The 19,519-nt window shown below is 42.2% G+C and overlaps 1 protein-coding gene across 1 annotated transcript; it reads left to right on the forward strand.

Moving 5' to 3' along the window:
• Nucleotides 1-33: 33 nt before the first annotated feature.
• LOC306834495 (phosphatidylinositol transfer protein beta isoform-like) lies at nt 34-15,116 on the forward strand. The gene is made up of 11 exons (XM_079360424.1): nt 34-133; nt 1,992-2,022; nt 3,900-4,045; nt 4,231-4,531; nt 4,616-4,690; nt 4,784-4,867; nt 7,464-7,541; nt 9,939-10,049; nt 10,273-10,395; nt 10,767-10,830; nt 12,402-15,116. The coding sequence occupies exons 1-10, from the start codon at nt 114-116 to the stop codon at nt 10,812-10,814; spliced, it is 1,017 nt and encodes a 338-aa protein (XP_079216550.1). The 5' UTR covers nt 34-113; the 3' UTR covers nt 10,815-10,830; nt 12,402-15,116.
• The last annotated feature ends 4,403 nt before the right edge of the window (nt 15,117-19,519 follow it).

The raw sequence follows: 19,519 nt of genomic DNA on the forward strand, positions 1-19,519 counted from the left end.
TTTTATTGGTTAAAGTAGTTTGTGGGGGGCGGGCCATGCACCGTTACTACACCTCATGACGTCATAGCAATCAGCGGTAGCTGGACTAGCATTATCGTCTGGAGCGGGCGACGATGGTCCTCATCAAGGAGTAGTAAGTGTCATGATTCTCTAGACTGTTCGGGGGTTTTTTTTTAGTAAGGAATTAAACTATCCCTACGCTAATTAAGAAATAAAGTGAGGTAGGAGAGGTTTTTTGTCGTTGTTTGAATGCGAGTGAAAACTTTTCATGTGTTTGTGTCAGACGCACGAGGGAAGGGTGGGATCGCTGTGGCCTACCGGCTTTGACAACTGAGCACTGTGTGACAGCTGCTCTTATTCTGCTCTTTCTCAAATAAATACACATTCAGGATACTGGCTCTAAACAGTTCAGTCTGTGGTTTTTAGTGTCGACATAGCCGTTTGACTGGTAAGTGTTTTTGCCTGCATGATTTTGGGCTGAAAAAACTTAAAATGAACCAAGAGTCAGCGAGCTCAACAGTGCTAATGCTAGCTAAATGTGTGTGACATGAAAAGGGAATCTTTTCGGCGCTGCTAAAGTAATATTTACAACGTTTGTAACAAACAATCACAGCAGTGTCTGCCAATCTGTTTATGATAAGAGGCTTCGATTAATGTCTATCTATATTAATGAAATCTAATACCCTTATTGTCCTCTGTATTTAAAGTGAATAACACGACTAGCTTGCTAGCAGTATTACTGTTTATGTTGTGCTTATGTTCACTAAATTTGAGCAGACTCAGTCGTGAAGCTGGATTTGAAAGATATTTTATAAGTTTTAGTCAAATCACTGAAGTGAACTCGTCACTATCCCACAAGGCGAGTTTATGTCAGCCCACCTACTTTTATAAAAACATCACTCAAATCTCTGCCTGACATATCAGGAAATAAGAGGATGTCGGAGGATCAACAGTGTTGCCTTTTACTTAAAAACAAAGAATCTGTGAAATAACTCCTTTTTAAAGCTTCAGCACAGGGACCACCACTCGTTTACATAACTGAATTAAAAATTGCATAACAACACGAGTTTGGGAGCGCATCGTGTGGGTAACACAGGATTAAAAAGAAAACACTTCTGTAAGGGAGTCAGATCCGATTTAATGTTGGGAAACATCACAATCAAGTACTATTAGGATCACGGTGCCCAGTGGTTTGTTTGAAGAGCGAAACATGTCACTCGGTTTGTTTGTTTTTTTAAAGGGTTACAGGATTTAAGTCGAGTGAGATGAGATGGTTGTTCCGTTAAAGTTTGCACTGTTGGTCATCAACATCCGGGCAGAAAGTTGTATCAGAGGAGAGGTTTATTAAGATTAAGTCGAGGAAACAATGAGTTTGTTCAGGTTTGAACACAGCCTTGCTTTGGATTGATGCATTAAGAGAACTTCCTGCCTTCTGCTAACTTTTTGTTCCTGTCTTACATTGTGCGGTTAGTGGTCACTGCTTGTTCATCACAGTAAATGACACAAGTGCTTTGGGTATAGCAGGCCACTCCCTGAAGCAGAGGTCTGTTGAGACATGAAGAAAGAAGTTGTAGTAAAGTAGTCCTAAGTAATAACTTTTTTTTTTCTGTGGTTTATAGCTGTCTTGTTTGGGGTTTTTTCTCCAGCAAATCTACATAAAGCTTCCTAATCACTGGACCATATCTCAATCCCAGCTTTACTATCCATGGGTTCCTCTCATCTTGCTGAAGGAAGCAGTAATAGTCTCTTTTAGCTTCTTTGAAAGGGAGAAGAAGGTCCCTCTGTTCATTTAAAATAGAAAGATCCATACACAGTTTCTACCAGGGTCGAAACAACCTGAATTGAATCCTCGTATTCTTTAAGTTCAAAATGTTATGATGAATGTGATGTTCAACTCAAGCTTGTTGGTCACTGGAGGGATCAGAGTACTTCATGCAAGCTTTTTTATATGTCTGTAACCAAATTTCTCTCTCTCTCTCTCTCTTTTGCAGCCGTGTGGTTTTACCGTGTAGCGTTGAGGAGGTGAGTTCTCCATCTTTGGTGCTCCATTTTTATACTGACAAAATAAGAAATGTAGTAAAGAGCTGGAATTCTCTTTTATTTGAAAGCTTCTGGGTTCTGTTCACGTGTCTTTTCTCCGTCTGTACAGAGTCAGACCATCGAATAATCATAGAAAGTGATGAGAGGAGTCTGTGCTAGTAAGGGCAGAGGATGTGAAATCCTGACTCCTACATTTCTATCTCAACGATCTCTTTGACGTCAAGAACAGTAAATATTTATTTAAAAAAAATAAAAATGTCATGTTTACTTCATGGCAAGACCAGACGACATAAAGTTAAAACATGGTATGTCTTTGTTTTATATGCTGGGAAAACAAACGCACGTCTCCTCCATCAACAGAATGTGTTTAAGATCCCGCCAAAACCTAAACGCTCTTTTTCTTACGTTACATTTGAACACATCATGATGAAGTAATATTTGCCTAATGATGACTTTACTGACCCGACCTTGAACAGGTCATAATAGTTAGCCAGCTAGCTCTCACCCTGCCCGTATCTAAGCAGGTTTCAAAATAGTTTGTGTTGCTTTGAGTGGATGAAGAAGGATGACGGTCCTGCAGGGCGGCTGTAGTTCTGAACTCTAAGGCAGGAAAGGGTCTCACTTTATTTACAAGGCTGATGTCTTCTAAGGCAGTTCTGTTCAAAACTTTATTATCAGGCAATCAACATATGTTTGTGCACCAGAGTGATGTGACACGGGGTGAGCTTCATCGTCACGTTACGGGAGCCGTGAGACTGTATAGCAGCATCGATCAGCTCAGATGTTGGTTGATTTGGGTTTTTGCAAAATGCAGAACCAGATCCGTAATGCAACCACGTTTGTTTCCCCATCCCAACTACAGCACTGACAGAGGTTTTACAAATGCTCAAAATCCTTTTTTTCTGTTCGTCTCACATACAGGAGAACCTCAATCCCTTATTTGGGCTTTACAGAGCAGTGGCTTGTGGGAAACCGAGGTCTCTGTAATGCACCTTTCCTATTAAAAAAAAGAAAAAGTAAACAATTACGCTTGTATCATTGTTTGGCATCTGAAAACACATCCTTTGTTATTCTTTTGAATGTTTTACAGAAGCAAGATTAGTAGAAAAGGCTTATGTCATCAACCCAGGACTCACAGTGGGGCCTTATAAGGGAATACAAATCTCTCTGCCATTAATGGAGCATTTGAAAAGTCGTTCCAGAAAAATGTCAAGCCTTCTCGTCAGGAGATGTACTGTGGAAGCTGCAATATGCAAACATTTAACCTCATGTTACTGTCTCACATTCAAACATAACGACATGAGACATGAGAGAATTTGGCCTGTCGACTGAGAGTCTGAAAATCAACCAGATCGTCCAGTAAATGCTGAACATTTCCCACACTACAGCCTGCACAAGATTATTGAAACGAGGTACACTGTTGTTTTCTCTGCAGATTGTTCGGAGTCTGTTGGAGTGACACCAGAGAAGGATCTATGAAGTTACATCTGAATTATTGGCTCAATTCTGCAGCAAAGCTTCCTTCAAGTGATGCGTGCCGTTTGTCTGTTGAACAAGAAACAATCATACAAAACCCAACAGTGATTCCCAGCCTGCTGATTTTGAACACTTGAGGTCCAAACACATGTAGAATACACCGACTTATGTACCGTAACGCTTTTCTAAAGTCCTCTAAACAAAGACCATTAAACCATCTAAAACATGGATAAGTTTTCACAAGCAAACTTCAAACCACCTGCTGTTTTCTTCCTGTTTTAATTACTAAACAGAAACTCAGTTAAAAAAAAAAAAAAAGTGCGTCCAGTGTTTTGAAATGTCTTTTTGGTAAGTGACTGTCTGTTGTGTTCTTTATGTTCCAGTATCAAGTGGGCCAGTTGTTCTCAGTGGCTGAAGCCAGTAAGAATGAGACGGGTGGCGGTGAGGGCATCGAGGTACTCAGGAACGAGCCCTACGAGAAAGATGGCGAGAAAGGACAGTACACACATAAAATCTACCACCTCAAGAGGTACGTGGCCTTTTCTCTCATTCAGTGTAGTAGCATCATGTTGCCACACGGTGGCGGCATTGTCTCACCTGTGTCACATTCCAACATTTTCCATGATGCTTTTCTGTAGAGCCTCTGATAACTGAAACAATATGTCTTCGTTGTTCCTTTTCTTCCCCCCCCCCCCCCCCCCCCCACCCATGCAGTAAAGTCCCAGGTTTTGTCAATATGTTTGCCCCTGAAGGCTCCCTGGTATTCCATGAAAAAGCCTGGAATGCTTATCCCTACTGCAAAACCAGTGAGTCCCCCTCCCCATATCACCTTCCCCTGTCGCCCTTTGTTCTCTCCATGGATCAATGTTTTTGCGTTACTCGCAATCAGTCATTTATTTTTTCAGTGTGGATTTACGGTGTTACTTATATGTCACTGTCTTTTTTTTTTCTTCTTTCTCCTCATGCTCCTCACATTGACCCAGTTGTGGAGGTAAGTTACCTTTTAAAATGCCTTCTGATATTTCTGTCATGACCACCGCATTCTTCTGACCCATCCACTTCCTTTTACATTCAGTCTGATCCTTCCTGTTTTTCCTAGAATGAGTTTATGAAAGACGATTTCTTCATTAAGATCGAGACCTGGCACAAACCGGACCTCGGTACTTCTGAAAATGTGAGTACCTCTTTCTCTTTCCAAGCAAACGCTCACCTCAGATGTTACCTTTATGTTTCTGTGCTGCTACCAGTCTGTTGTGTTTTGGTATAGGTTCACAAGCTGGACAGCTCCATGTGGCAGAATGTAGCTGTTGTCCCCATCGACATTGCAGACAGAAGTCAAGTGTCCAATGCTGTAAGTAGAGACATTTCCAGTTTGGCGCCTTCATGTGGACAAACCTGATAATTACAGAGCTGTCTGCCTGATCTGATCTCCTGTAAACGGAGAATGTTTACATTATTATTGTAGAACTTTTGGTTGAACCGTTTTGATTCTAGTGACACTGAAGCCCACTGTGAGGACAGATGAAGACACAGGAGTTGATTCTAGAGGTCACACGTGTGATTACAGAATAACTGATGTATGGTTGTTATATTTAAAACCTATTTATTCAACCAATCAGAATATAGGTCAGCATAAACTGTTTGTTTTAGTCTGTGCTGAATGTCACAAAAGAAATCCATCACACATTTCTATATCTGCCACCCTTTTCAAAACATTTAGAATCCAAAGAGATTTGATATTTATTAAGTTTATTTTTAAGTGCAGATGATCCAGTTAGAGAAGCTTCAATCTGTTTAGAAGAGAAACTCTGAGATCCGTTGTTGTTGAGACTGTTGATCAGGTGACTGAATCATCACTACAGCCGTACAAACGCTTCAAGAAATCCAACCAACCAAGAGCTGAGCACACTTTTTCAAACCAACTCATTCACTGTACTGGAAACACTGGGGAGGTCTTACTGGGTTTTGTGGAACGACTGGTTCCAAGGCTTGAAATACATTAAAGTGTGTAACATGTTTTATATTCTGTTTCACGAGGAGATGGAAGTCAATACTGCACATACTTTTCAGGCCGACGCAGAATGAATTGGTCGGATTAGTTGAACAAAGGAGGATACATGTGAAGATCACTCTTCTGTAGCAGAGGTTCAAATGTCTTTATTAAATGTACTTAAGGGAGAACATGATGAAAAAAAAACACACACAATTGAATGATTTCTTTGTGTTTTGAATAAATGTCATCGATCAAATGTTTCTCATGAGCAGCTTGAAGTCTTTGAGTTTGAAAAGTAAACACACACTCTGAGCATCCTAAGATTAGTTTAAAAAAAACACTTCTAAATATAAATAGAGTTTTTAATGATCCAGTTTGAATCTCTGAAATAGTTTTTGAAGATGTTACACATTATTGCTGTTATTTCACATCACATTGCCTCATTTCAATCTGCGTGTGTGTGGAGATATGGCTAAGAAGCACTGGTGTGTGTGTGTGTGTGTGTGTGTGTGTGTTTGTTTGCGTTGGGTGGTTAACGAGGCGGAGGTGTTTGCCTTGCTGCAGGAGTGTGTTGTACCTAAGGACCCTATCAGCCCTCAGCCTCGGGCATGGCTGCAGGGCCTGGGGCGTACCTCCAGCACAGATGAGTTTGTTAGTGTAATTAAGGCTCACAGCGCTTCATATGCCGGAACTAGGCAAACACACTCGCACTCTTGCACACACACTCTTTAACTTGAAGAGTTGGTCTCCTTCGTCCACCGCTGCACATCGATTCACGGGGCCTCATTAGTGCGGCACAGTGTATTGTTCTGGTGACGAAGCGCTCAGCATTCAAACACTTGAATGAGACTGTGTTTGTGGAGGTTTCTGTCTCTTTGCACACGTGAGCCCCCCTCCTGTTGGCTGATAGCCCTGAAAAGAAGCTCTGTTGCTGCAGGCGCATCATGATTTATTTAAAATTGCTGGGCCCTTGAGCTGTTGATAATTTGAAAGCCATTTCATTTATTTGTATTACTGTTTCTCATGCTTGCTTTATGAAGTAGGTTTGTCATGTTTGTTATTATACATTCGGTATTGCACAGTATTACTTCGTGTTTTTCTGTGTTATTGGGTCAAGGGAACATGTGGTTACCTGTTTTGCAGGACACGTGTCGTGTGTAGGGTTGCACAATGTCCAAACTTTCCACAGTAACTTAAATCTGGTGGGGAAAATGTGTTTTAGCATAATATTAAATGACATGCACAGAGCACACTGCTCACTGCAGGCTATTGAGGCCACTCCCCCTAGATGCCACGCCCCCTACATTCACTGCGCACAGTCTCATCTAGAACCCTGGACCACACTTTGAGCCCAGAGCTCAAGACTCACATTTGAGCAAAGTCAGTTTTGTTGGCATTATGGAGTAAGAGATTTTAAAAAAAAAAAGTGAATTACAACTGTTGAAAGGTTGTTTATTTAAATAGCTTTTTTTTGCATGGATGTCTGCTTAGGATAAAACAAAATGTTTGATTATGCGTGGATATGATACAGTTCAGTTAATTCCCATAAATCCCCATGAAAAGTTTCAACGTTCCCATGTTTAACTTCCTATAGAAGGTTTTTGGAAATGTACCTGAAACTGTCCACCCCTTTGTGACCCTCGTAGGGTGTAAGGTAGTGCAGGGAGCAGTCAGAGCAGCTGTGTGTAAGAAAACAACACATAGGCTATGATCAGCTCACAATGCAACTGAGCGAATGCTGTAAAATACAAATTGTTGCTTTTCTCTGTGAACGTCACCGTGCAGATCATGAAACAGCTTGATCACTTGAAAGTCCCACCTTATCACAGCTTGATTCACGTCTATCCATATCTCTCTAAACACGTTTGAATAACAGCTGACGTCAGCTTGTTGAACAGTTTGTCTCAGCTTAGTATTAACGTGCTGTCGTTTTGATTTTTTCTTCTCATTGCAGGACTACAAGCCGGATGAAGACCCTGCCAGGTTCAAGTCGGTGAAGACCGGCAGAGGACCCCTGGGTCCAAACTGGAAGGTAGGACTCTGATTTTAGCCATTACATTCACATGCTACCACAACTCATGTGACAGGAGGCTTGTCAAAGATCTAACCCAACGGCTACATGAAGGGGCGTTACACCTGGTCGCTGTAGTTCACACTACCCTCAGGTACACAGCTGTCGTTTCACATATTGAGCAGAAGAGCTTGGATTATACGTCGCAGGCCTACATTTAATGTGTTTAGTCGTAATAAAACTTTAAAATGTGGACGCTGTGAAGAAGCTACAGACTCAGGTGTTTGGGACAGAAGACTGTAGAAAGCAAAAGGTGACGCATCAGACGACACGTGAAGGACTCTTAGTTTGAAATGGTGGATTGAAACTCGGTGTTCTTCGTCAAAGAATTTGTGTGTGTTTGTGGACAGCAGCTTCATTCTGTGAAGGGACTCCTCTGCAGCAGGTTGAGGAAGGCTTCAGAAGATAAAAATCAGAGTAGAGGGAATGTAGCAAAGAAGGGGAAAACCTGCTGCAGTTTGCAAAAAGATCTATGACTTGAGAGACTCTTTTATTTACAGCAAAACTACTACCTCCAAAAAAAAAAAAAGAAGAAGCCAAGGCTACTCAGGAAATAGCTAAACGCGTTGATACGCGTGTCCCAGAGTGAGACCTCAATCCAATCAAGAAAGTGTGACTGGATGCGAAAAATGAATATCTGATGTCGTCGCTCTGAAACTGGACATGTTGTGTGAGAAGAAGAAGAACGGAGACGGAGACATTCAGTGTCCAGAGATCAGATAGAGGCCTGTAGATCGGAAACAAGTGGAACGGGACATGTTGATACCTGATTGAGATCAGTAAGTAGACATGTTCACACAGTCAGTAGAGTCTTTAACTTCAGCGCACCCTCCTGTGATCCGCAGAGGAAGTGTGAACAGGAGAGCATAGCGCTGCGGAGTGATGAAGACAAATCACCTCTCTCTCTCTCTCTCTCTCTCTCTCTCTGCTCTAATTGGATGTGATAGAAATATCTAGTCACCGGGTCAGACAAAGAACATGGTGGAACATTTTACATCTATATCAAGACTTTATCAAAAGCTGAAGATCATGCACATTAGACAAACGTTGTTAGGAGTCGTGTTGCATTTCCCTGTAAAGCCTCCCGCAGCCTCACAAACGGGTCCTGCGCTCGCTGTCAGAGCGTCGAGCATTTTGATTCTGCAGTGGAGCCCTCAGAGTTCGCCACGGGAAACTTTCCTCCGCTTCAAGGATATTCACAGAACAAAGGCAGCAAAACAGCTTTTAAAAAGTCTGAATAAAGACGCACAACTTTCTATTTTGTTTTTTTTTTAATTAGATCACTTTCCCGTCCGCTGTGGACACGGAAAAAGACTGTTTTTGAAAAGGTGGAGAGAAGAAGAAGAAGAAAAAAAAGAAGGAAAAAAAAGCCAGAAAAGAAGTTACGTGACAACAGAGGCACACATTTCTGCCAGCTTCTCAGAGCCATAAAACTCTTGTCTATCTCTGCATGCACACATGCTTGCATATCGCTACCCTTTTGTATTTCTGAAAACTTCTGCTCCTTTGAGTGGGGCACAGAGAGGGAGAGAAGAAATGTCACCGTAAGTGTTTTGATGTCGAATCCGTTTCATGTGAAGTTCTCCTTTAGCGATGACAACTTTTCTAAACCCACTGCAAATTTAGAAATGTTTCTCATTTCCCCTCTCTCGCTCTCCGCCGTGATCGTGGCATCAAACAGCAGTGGGGATGGGGGGGGGGGGGGGGGTGATTGAGGCAGGTCTGTGGCATTTTCTCGTGGAATGCCGAGCCAGAATGAAGTGATTAATTAAACAGGTGTTCTCAGAGAGAGTGTGTGTGTGTGTGTGTTCTGGGGGCGAGCAGGTCCTCGGTGTTAATAATGTAACCAGCTTTGCACCGCAACGCCCTTATCGCTTCACTAGCACCGTTTTATCTGCCTTCCTTGGCCACAAAGGCATGTCTGTCGGGAACGGTGTCGCTGTCAGGGCGGAGGCAGAGAAATGGTTCCTTCATCTGGAGTTTATCCACTTTGCTCTGCCCCAACCCCCCTCCGCCTTTTCTTCTCGTCTTCACAGGGAGGCAAAGTGCAAGCGGCGGATGGATTTAGAAAGTGTGTCGTAGATTAAGGCACTTTTATCCGTGCAAAGCACATCTTCATTTTGATAATTATTTCAGCAAGCTCCGTACCCAAAGCATTACGCATTAATGATTTTCATCTTTTGAATGCAGCCAAGATTAGTCTAAAATAATATTCTCTCTGCCTGCTGCTGTTTTGACGATTATTCTCTGTCAAACTTTCTCTCAAGTTTTCAAGTTGTTTTTTTTCTTCTGATACCGGGATTTAAAAAGTGATGGCTTCTAAGTCTTGTCATTCTTTTGCTTCTCGTCTTCTGACAGCATGAGCTGCTTACTAAGACTGACTGCCCGAGGATGTGCGCTTACAAACTGGTCACAGTGAAGTTCAAGTGGTGGGGCCTGCAGACCAAAGTGGAAAACTTCATCCACGAGGTAAGATCCCCGCTCAAGTGTGCAGAAACAATTCTGTACCTCTCTTTTGCTTTTGACTTCCAAAGCTCATTTTAATGGTTTTATTCTGTGTAACACTTTTTTTGTTTGGTTTTTTTTGTTCATGGCAAACAAAACCAGTTCTTGACATTTTCAGGTGAAGACTTGTTCAACAGTGTTGATTTTGTCCATCAGCACTGACTAAGCCTTCCTTTGTCTCCCTCAGCAAGAGAAAAGGATCTTCAATAACTTCCACCGCCAGCTCTTCTGCTGGATTGATAAGTGGGTGGAGCTGAACATGGTTGATATCCGGCGGATGGAGGCAGAGACACAGAAGGAGTTGGATGAGGTGAGTTCATCATTGAAAAAAAAAAACATGCATACAAACTCTTCACTCATTGATCAGTTGTGTCAAACATTCACTGCTGCTGTTTAGTCCAACTTTTCTGTTTCTTTCAGCCCATTTGGCTAAATAATTTTAAAAAATCCATTTCCCATCATGGATATTGATTTGTGTCCCTGCTTTACTCTCTATTGATTTATTGTCTCTTTATAGTCTATCTAATAACATTGTTTTGTATTGGCTTTGTTCATGCTGCCAATCCCAGTAATCAATATAGCCGTGTAGATGAACTGCTTCTTTGCAATCTCATCCAATCAGAATTCTGTCTTCATGATTACCAATCTTTTGTGATTTGCTGTATTTTCATTCTCGTCTAGATGCGCAAGAAGGGCTCTGTGCGAGGCACAAAGGCTGCAGACCAGTAGCCAGGGCCAGCTGAAGGTCTGTTGCTGTGTCAATTCTCATTGGTCGAGAGGCCGACACTTCCTCGGCTCCCTCTGGGTTTTCTTTTTCTGCACGCTGCTCTCACTCTGTACTCTGTGGTGTCGTTGGAGCACGTTCAGTCTCTCATGTCTGAATAGTTTGTGTGTGTTCATGCGTCACATGTTCAGCCATAGCTCACTCGGTAGGAGTGAATCAATAATGCCAGATTTCAGAGAAACACCACGTACATTATACTGTAGGTTGTCGTTTTCTCTTGCTGACCTGCTAAAAATCTCCAAAATGTTTTACACCAGGACATTTTTGAGTATGTGCACACTTAAGTATGCAAGTGTTGTCATCTGGATGTATCCAAGACATCTGGGCAAACTTAACTCAGAATCCCACATGCTTTTTTTTTTTTTTTTTTTTTTTTTTTTTTTAAAGAGGTGGCCAACATTAAAAAACATGCACAGAAGTTTCTGGATCCGCTGTCCAGATCCTCCACTCGGAGGAACACAGAGCGGAGAACAAAAACAATCCTTTTTCCTCTTAAATCACAGCCTTTCATTTCTGTGAATCATACTCTCAGTTAATTCTTACCACTGGTTGGCTCTCGGAACCGCATGAAGAAAAAAAAAAGTTAGTCTGGGAGCGTTTGGCCGTACATGGAGAAACAGGGAGGAATCTGTGCTGGACTGGCCAGAGCAGAACAGACTCAAACATTCTTGGCTGATGACCAAAACACAGCATTTTGTTCTTAGCCCTCCTCTCTCTGATCTCGCCCAATTCAGCATGTGGTTCCCATTTTCCCTTGGAGTAAGTAAACATGCGGGTGCCATCAAAGAGGGCTGTGGTGAGGAAGCCGATGACGCCTGAACCTCCGGACCAGAGGGTGCGCAAGGTCACAGTTTGACTGTACCGAACGACGGTGTGACAGTGACTCTAGGTTTCCATTAGACTGTGCTGGTGTCACAATGTGACTCTTGTTTTTTTGTTTTTACTGGTTGGGTGTTGTTGGTGAAGAAAGGGGAGGCGTAAGAAAGAGAGGGCAAGAAGGAAGGTGGATGTGTGTGTTGGGGGGGGGGCCTCAAGATGGCTCTTTTTTTTTTTTTGCCTCATTAACATACAAATGGAATTCTGCAGTTGAGAAGAAGTCGTTGCTGTGATTGAGAAAACAGCGAGGGAGGATGGGTGAAAAAGGATGGAGAAGAAGTGGGAGGGCGTTTCATCAGATCTGTCTATTCCTCTGTTTAGAGCCACTGTTGGTTTGAACTCTTCCATTTAAGGTGATTCGGCTATCAGATTCTAACACTAATTGACTTTCCAAAGCCATCAGGCCCAGGGTTGGAGAATTTGAAAGTGATGCTTTTATCTATCGAGAAGACAAACAAGGGGTTTTGATGAGGACTGGTTGAGCAGAGTTTTGAGGAAAGGGCTGAAGATTTGAGTTTGGAAAAGGAATGATTGTCTAAATCATACGTCATCAAAAGATAGGCTCTAAACATCCATGGAGGCTTTCATTAAACGTGCTCTCACCTGTTTAAGCTACATACATTGTAAGTGCTGTGTATTTTCTTGTTTTCCCACAGCTCCGCAAAAAGGGTGAAATACGAGGAACCAGCGCTGCAGATGACTGAGACGGCAGATGTTAAACACCCACGATGACTGAAGCACTGGAGATTGCTAACAGGGTTCTTATGGTGCCACTTTTTCTTTTACCTGATCTGATTCAGGCTGAGGAGGAGGAGGGGGGGGGGCTCCGCTACCTAGAATCAATAGAGCAGATCCCTGACTTCCACCTAATCATAGACATTCTATAACACTGATGAATTGATTTCTAGAAACCAACACGATCCTTGCTGATAAGACTCTGGTTAATTTTGATCTCCTGGGCAGGCCAGCGACGAGCGTCATGTTATTGACGAGCCCCGGCCTCCCAGAGATACGATGAGGAGCTACTCCTAAACACGTTTCTTTTCTAAAAGCAAACTCATCGGCTTGATTCCACAGTGGCAGATGTTGGACCAAATATTTCCAATTTTATACTTTTTGATTTTTTTTTTTGTTCATGTTCTCTCCAAAACATTCCTCTGCAGATGATGCCCTGTCTGACCTCTCTTTGTCTCCGTCTGGGTTTTAACTGTACACACACAGTGGCTCAGTGGTTTGCATTCCCCAGGATGAGTCTGTCTGTTTGTCATACTCGTGTTCCTTCCTGCCACAGCCTCCATTAAGAGATTACTAACACCCACAGCGCCTTGGCCCATTGTAACCCGCCCCCCATCACCCGATCACACTCAAAGCACTGCATCTTATTAACACTGACAATCATGCCCCTACAGGTATTCACTCTCACACAGTTTTTATCTAAAAAAAAACAAAAAAAACCCAACACACGCACATGAAGATAAACATGTGAATTCACCCTCACACATACACACTCTCACAGGTGTGGATGCCTTTGCGGTGACTGAGCCCTTGAAGGCTCAAGCTGGGCAGATCCCTGCAAGCTCGCTCTGTTAAAGATGGTTTCTTTGGAAGTGTTTACAGCCCCTCCCTCCTCCTCTTCCTCCTCCACCACCAACGCTCTCACACACTCCCTATTCTGGAGACAATCACACACGGAACATGCAACACAACGTTCACCTCCCTCACAGCTGTCCCCAGAGCAAAAACCTGCTCTGAAAAACAAGCCACAGATGGTGCTACAGCCCTCCAGCCTCTGTCACAAACCGCAGCACCCCGCGGGCCCCTCCACCCTCACCCTGCCCACCCCAGAGGGCCCGGCTCATCTCGGCCTCTTTACAAAGGTTTCTGCTTCTTTCTGGGTGTGTTTACAGATTCCCCCACAGCCTTACCAGAGCCCAGTCAACACCAGTACCACACACTGCTTGCCATAATCTTCAACCTTTGTACCTGTTGGACCTATTAACCCTACTGTACCTCTGCTGCCAGCTGTTGCTCGAGCTACCTCCGTTGTTTCTGACTGGCATTGTTCTCCCTGACTCTTTAAGGTTAGCACTAGTTATTAGCTGCTACTTGTTTGGGAGTAAATCATGTCGGACAGATCTTTATGAGCAAATAGTCTGTGAGGACTCTTTACGTCCTTCATTCGTCTTTTTGTTTTGTGATTGTGTCACAGCACCCGAGGAAGTGCAATTCCTTCAGCACACAAAAATGTACAAGTTGCGACCAGAGCAGCCTGTTGTTAGCGCGCAGTTTACGTCTTCTCCTCACATCCACAGTTTGAGGAATCTGCCATATTCATGACATTTTGAATGCCATAGTGCACTTCTTCCCCTTATCCCACAGCATCATGCCTTCAGTATTGATCCTCACAAGTGTTGCATACTTTTTTTTTTTCTTTTTTTTTTAAGTGCAGGTTGTTTCATCCTCAGAGTGTTCTGCAGGGGGTGTTTGTGTCCCATCAAGTTCTTAAATTGTGCAACTGGAATCCAGGGTTTGTTTTTAAGAGATCAGCTTTCTATACTTTTCTTTAGAGACAACACGTGTAATAAAATCCTCAAGGTTCAACAATTTCAATGTTTTTGTATTCTGTAAACTGTATGATGAAATATGATCACTTCTTTGCGAATGCTTATTGGCTCGTCCAAAGAGTGTGAACGGATTTCTGGTGCGTTTACATAAACTCAGCAGTCGCAGGCTGCAAGTATAGGAAAATGAAAGAGTTGTCTGAAGAAACATTTTTAATAACGACAAAATCATCTCAGGTGACCAGAATGACAGAAGGAAATGTTTTGGTATTGTTACTCGTCAGTTGCCTCAAACTGTTCACTTCCTTTCACTGTGCCGCATGCTTTGTGGTGTAATGTGGAAACAGAGCATCAACAAATGTGCACTCTTCGGTTATATCACAGTACGAGACTGCCGGTTTGACTTTGTATCTACTCTGGGATTGGATGCATATGTCTGAAAGAGCGAAATGTGTGAAACAATTGGTCTTCAGTGTAATCAATGTGAGCAAGTCCATCCTAATGATCCCTGCTGTCTGCCAAATAGAGCACCGAGCATCTCCAGAGAACAGGCTAAATCAATGGGTTACCATCTGCCAAGACAATGATACATTGACAAAGCAACTGTACAGTCGAATCCTAATTTATGAAATCTATGACTGCTTCATTCCTGATGTTTGTTTTTAAATGTTTCTGATCAGCTTTGAAATTCAGGGGACATGGTAGTGAATGTATGATACTTGTGCCTTTTCTTCCTGTAGACTTTTTTTCGCCATTAAGTCTACATATTGTACCTAAATATCAAATAAATTTTGTCCAGAAAATGTTTAATTAGGTTTGGTTTTCTGATTTTAGGAAAGGTGATCGTGGGGTTCTTTAATCCCTTTACAAAGTAGATGGTAACATTTCCTGTTGAAGAAGAAGACATACTTCACCAATCTCCAAGGCCTGATTCTCTTCTGCTTTCTATTTTGTTTAAACACACCTATAGGCCCAGGATATAAAAAAACATGCACTGTAGGATTCTTTAGACATAAATGAATTAAGGGATATCTGAGTGAGAGGGCCCAAACTGAACTACTGAAGACCCCCAAAGCAACAACAGTATTTTTTTAAAAAGTGATTAAATTTGAGAGCAGAGATAATCATTGGTTGAAATACATATGGTGTTGCATCATACATTAAAGTCACAATTAATGAATGGGGTTTAAAGCACTCTAAAGTGAGGATCATGTTAATAACAGTAGGTTGTTATATGGAATATACACAACCTTACATCATAGATTATTTCTGTTCACTTTGACTTAGATCAGACTAAATTTCATGTCCATTAACATCCTGCGTTTTATAGATGAAAAGATCTGTTGCTTTTAAATATCTCCCTGATGACCAGCTGATGGCACTAGCCAGCAAATATATGAACATGCCACCAGTCTTTTTAATAAGCCTTTACAGTAATAATTTGAATAATATTCATTTTGATCGACAATCTTACTCAAGCTAAATCAGCTTACAGAAGGGGCTGAGGCTTGGCTGGACATTTAATCTCTCCTGTAAAAGCACATCAGATAAAATAACCCCGCCCTTCAGAAAAGTGAATCATGACTCCAGCGCAGAGTACACTTTCAGTGACCTGCAGGTCAGACGAGTCACACAATAACAGCGGAATCGGTGCTAAAGAGCAGGAAGAGCTGCCAGTCTGCTGCCTGAGATATCCGCCGTTTTATTGTTTGTGTAGAAATGGTCACGTGCCTGCTGCAAGGAAACCAGTCATATCTGCCCCAGAACAAGCAAATAATGCTGTTTCTAAAAGTGGAGACGGGCAGGCTCGCCCACACACCTCCTGTTTAGTGGCAGCTCGCAGTTGTCTACAGTAGGCATGTATCCATCCGTCCATGTGTCTCCCTCCCTGAGAAGATGAAGGGACGTGTCATGAGTGAGCCCCTGTCATTTAAATAGATGAGGCAACAGATGAAGAGGAGAACTGAATCTCAAAGGGAGGCTTAAGACGTGACACAGCAGGACATCCAGGCATGTTGCCGAGGAATGACTCGATACTGAGGGCTGAAAACACTTAAAGCTTGCCAGAAAACAAGCTCATTGCTTCAGTTTACAAGCAGAAGAAACAGTTTTCTTAAATGTGTTAAAATGAAGTGTGGCTATAGGTCTCCATCACTTACAAAAAAAAGTGTTTACCTCTGTTGCTGCATTTCCTGCCACAAAAATACACACGGGTGAGATCTTTTTTTTTTTTTTTTTTTTTAGGAGGAAGAGGCACTGTGTACATTTAGTTTGGTTTAGTGCCATGTTTGTGTTCAGTATGTGACCATCCCCTGGGGCCAGATGTGTCCAGGAGCAGCAGTTTTTCTGCGAGAGGAAAATTATTTTTGGCGTACAGGGGATGGCAGTGATGTCACAAGGGCTTCCTCATCCTCCAGGCTTGGGTCAAAGTTAGCCGCAGAGATTCTCCTGAGTTTTCCTGTTGTTCTGAGAGAGGTGGAAGAGGTGTGGAGCCAATCGGGTGGCGGGGGGGGGGGAGGTGGGGGGCTCTATGTCACATCCCCTCCTCCTAATACAATGGTGCTTCTCTGGATGACAGATGCTGCTTAACCCAGCCTGACCCAGGGAGCTGTGATGGTTCGGCTGAGTGACAGGCCCATAGAGGACGCGCACAGGCTCCGCTCCACACCGCCTCGACAGCACAGGACGCTGTCGCCTCAACAAGGGAAGGAACTGTCTCTTTGGGCAGCCCCCCCATGTAATATATGTCTCTGTGAGGAAAACGCTTAACACTATGAATTAAGGCTGTAGGAGGGCACCCTCTTCTGCTATCTTGTCCAATTGAGTAAAATATTGAGACAAATTGAGTGCTAAATCAGTGCAGAGAAGAGTGGTATTGTGACAGTGCTGGAGAGCCTGAAGACTGTCCATTGTCATGGAGTCGCCTCAGCAGCAGCTCAGAGCTGCATTTATCATCACTGGGGACTCAGGGGGAGAGAGACCATGCTATCGGTTTGTCATACTTAACTCGTCTGTCTCCACTTGAGAGGACTGTAGACAGAGCTAGCAGGAGCTGGATCACAGGGGGATTACCATTTCAGTTGGATAAAACAATATCTAGATTTTTATCTTTTTCTGCTTTAGAGCTTCAGACTTGTTTCTTGGGATACATTATATTTTTATGAAACAATATCCCTTTATCACTTCAACAGATGAACACAAACCCTAGCTTTCATAAAGATAGAACAGCTCCAAATGCCCCCTTTTGTGTTTGTCTGGGTAAAGCGCAAATTATGTTGCATGCAGCTGACTCTAAAATATGAAGGCATTCATCGCGCAAGGTGTCATCTGAGAATTTTTTTATTTTTTTTATTTTTTTAAATATATATAGCAACACACACCACAAGCACAGCATCCTTCAGACATAGTTCAACATAGTCCCCCCTCTTCTCCAGGAGACAGGCACAGCACACTATGTCTGCTTCAAAACACCTCCACCACCGAGCCCTGTCTCCTCACAGGCTGCTGTCCTCTCCTCTTTTGAAATGATTGCATATCCACAAACCCAAAATTCTAAATATACACACCCTCCTTCCAAAAACCTCCCAGTGCCTTGTCCTGACCTGTCTTCAGCCCTGTCAGCCTCCTCTTCCAGGGCTCAGTGCTAAATCCATTTCTTTCTCTGTTTTCAGTTATTTGTCATGATTATTATATTATGATTTAAAGCATATTTGATACATTTTTGTCATTGATCGTTATTTGAAATTAAATAACGAAAACTGAATTTTTAATTAGATCCACGCTTTTGACAGGAATTTCTCATATCTTGTAAACTAGATTCCAGCATGAAAATGTGACATTATGCACGGCTCCCTCTGACGCCAGCCGCTAGGTGGCACTGTGTATGTTTGATAAAACTCCTTTTGGTTCCACTTTTACAGCAACACAGAGCTGCTAGACACCAAATTGTCGTCATGTCCACAAGGGTTGAAAAACACTATGTTGTCTTTTTAGCCAGAAAATTCCTATAAGTGAAGAATAGAAATCGGCTACATTTAGGTTGATGTTCGCATTTGTTTGACTTTATTGCAAACAATCAGAGAGTTCTCTTCATCTTTAAGGGCAGGCAGACATCCCGGGTTTTATTTCAAGATTCATTTACTATATCGATTAGGCCTATGCATCTATTTTTTTTGCGAAAAGGTGTTGTTGCACACAGATAAGAATCTGAATTTGAAGAATAATAATATCCAAGGTGACCCAAAACTTCCCTGCAGGGCAGATAAATCCACCCAAACACAAACGTGGGGATGACAAATCGTTATGACACAAACCGAAAGACATAACAGGAAAGAAAACACTGGATACATGAAAACATGACATAACTTTCAAATAAATTAAAAAAGAGTGTTATTATATGTACTTGCCAATATGTATTTCAAGTTGTTGCACCTAATACAATTACACTACGCCTAGCCTAGTATGAAGGGTTCTTGTATTGGTCATGCAAAAAAAAGTTCTGATTTAGAAACTAGGCCTATTATACGAAGAGAAAGTTATTGAATATCGGAGCTGAAGCCCAATATCATCCACATGATTTAGTTCAGACTGTCTGTTAAGGAGGATTTTCCCCCACTGGGACAGATTCACACATAACTCGTGATTGGTCCCAAGTGTGTCAGAGAAAAACAAGATATATGCTCATTTCAAACGTTATTGCAGTATCATTGTCAATCCATATATTTAAAACACATTTCTTTGACAGCAACTGCTGCGAATCGCTTTATTAAGGCCAATTTGGAATCCTGGTTAAAGTCTATTTAGGAAATAGTTTGAGCAGAATTGTTTTTATTTAAACCAAGACTTTTCATTTTCAGTAGCACACGTGTAAGAACAAGTCGTTCAGTTTAACTGCAGTATTGCCACTGATATAATTTACGGCAGCTTTAAAAAAAAAGACAAAACATGCAGGTTACCAATACCTAAAATGACAGTGACAATAAATGTGCACCTAAGTGATCAATCGTTGCATGGATCAATGGATGCAGGAGCTTAATAAAGGTCTGTTAACAGGAGAAAAGTGTAATGTAACATACAAATCGGCAATATGTGCAGTTTTACGTCAGGCACTGTTTTCCAGTCGAGCTTGAGGATGATAAAAATGGCAAGAATGTAGACTACAACTCAGGTTTAAGAAAAAGAGAATCCTATGAATTAATTATATAATTTGCATT

This window comes from Symphodus melops, assembly GCF_947650265.1.
Source record: "Symphodus melops genome assembly, chromosome: 1".
Lineage (NCBI taxonomy): Eukaryota > Metazoa > Chordata > Actinopteri > Labriformes > Labridae > Symphodus > Symphodus melops.

Coding starts and splice junctions, on each gene's coding strand:
- LOC306834495 (XM_079360424.1), top strand. CDS start 114: ATGGTCCTCATCAAGGAGTA. Junction 4,046..4,230: donor AAAATCTACCACCTCAAGAG/GTACGTGGCCTT, acceptor CCACCCATGCAG/TAAAGTCCCAGGTTTTGTCA. Junction 10,050..10,272: donor TGGAAAACTTCATCCACGAG/GTAAGATCCCCG, acceptor TGTCTCCCTCAG/CAAGAGAAAAGGATCTTCAA.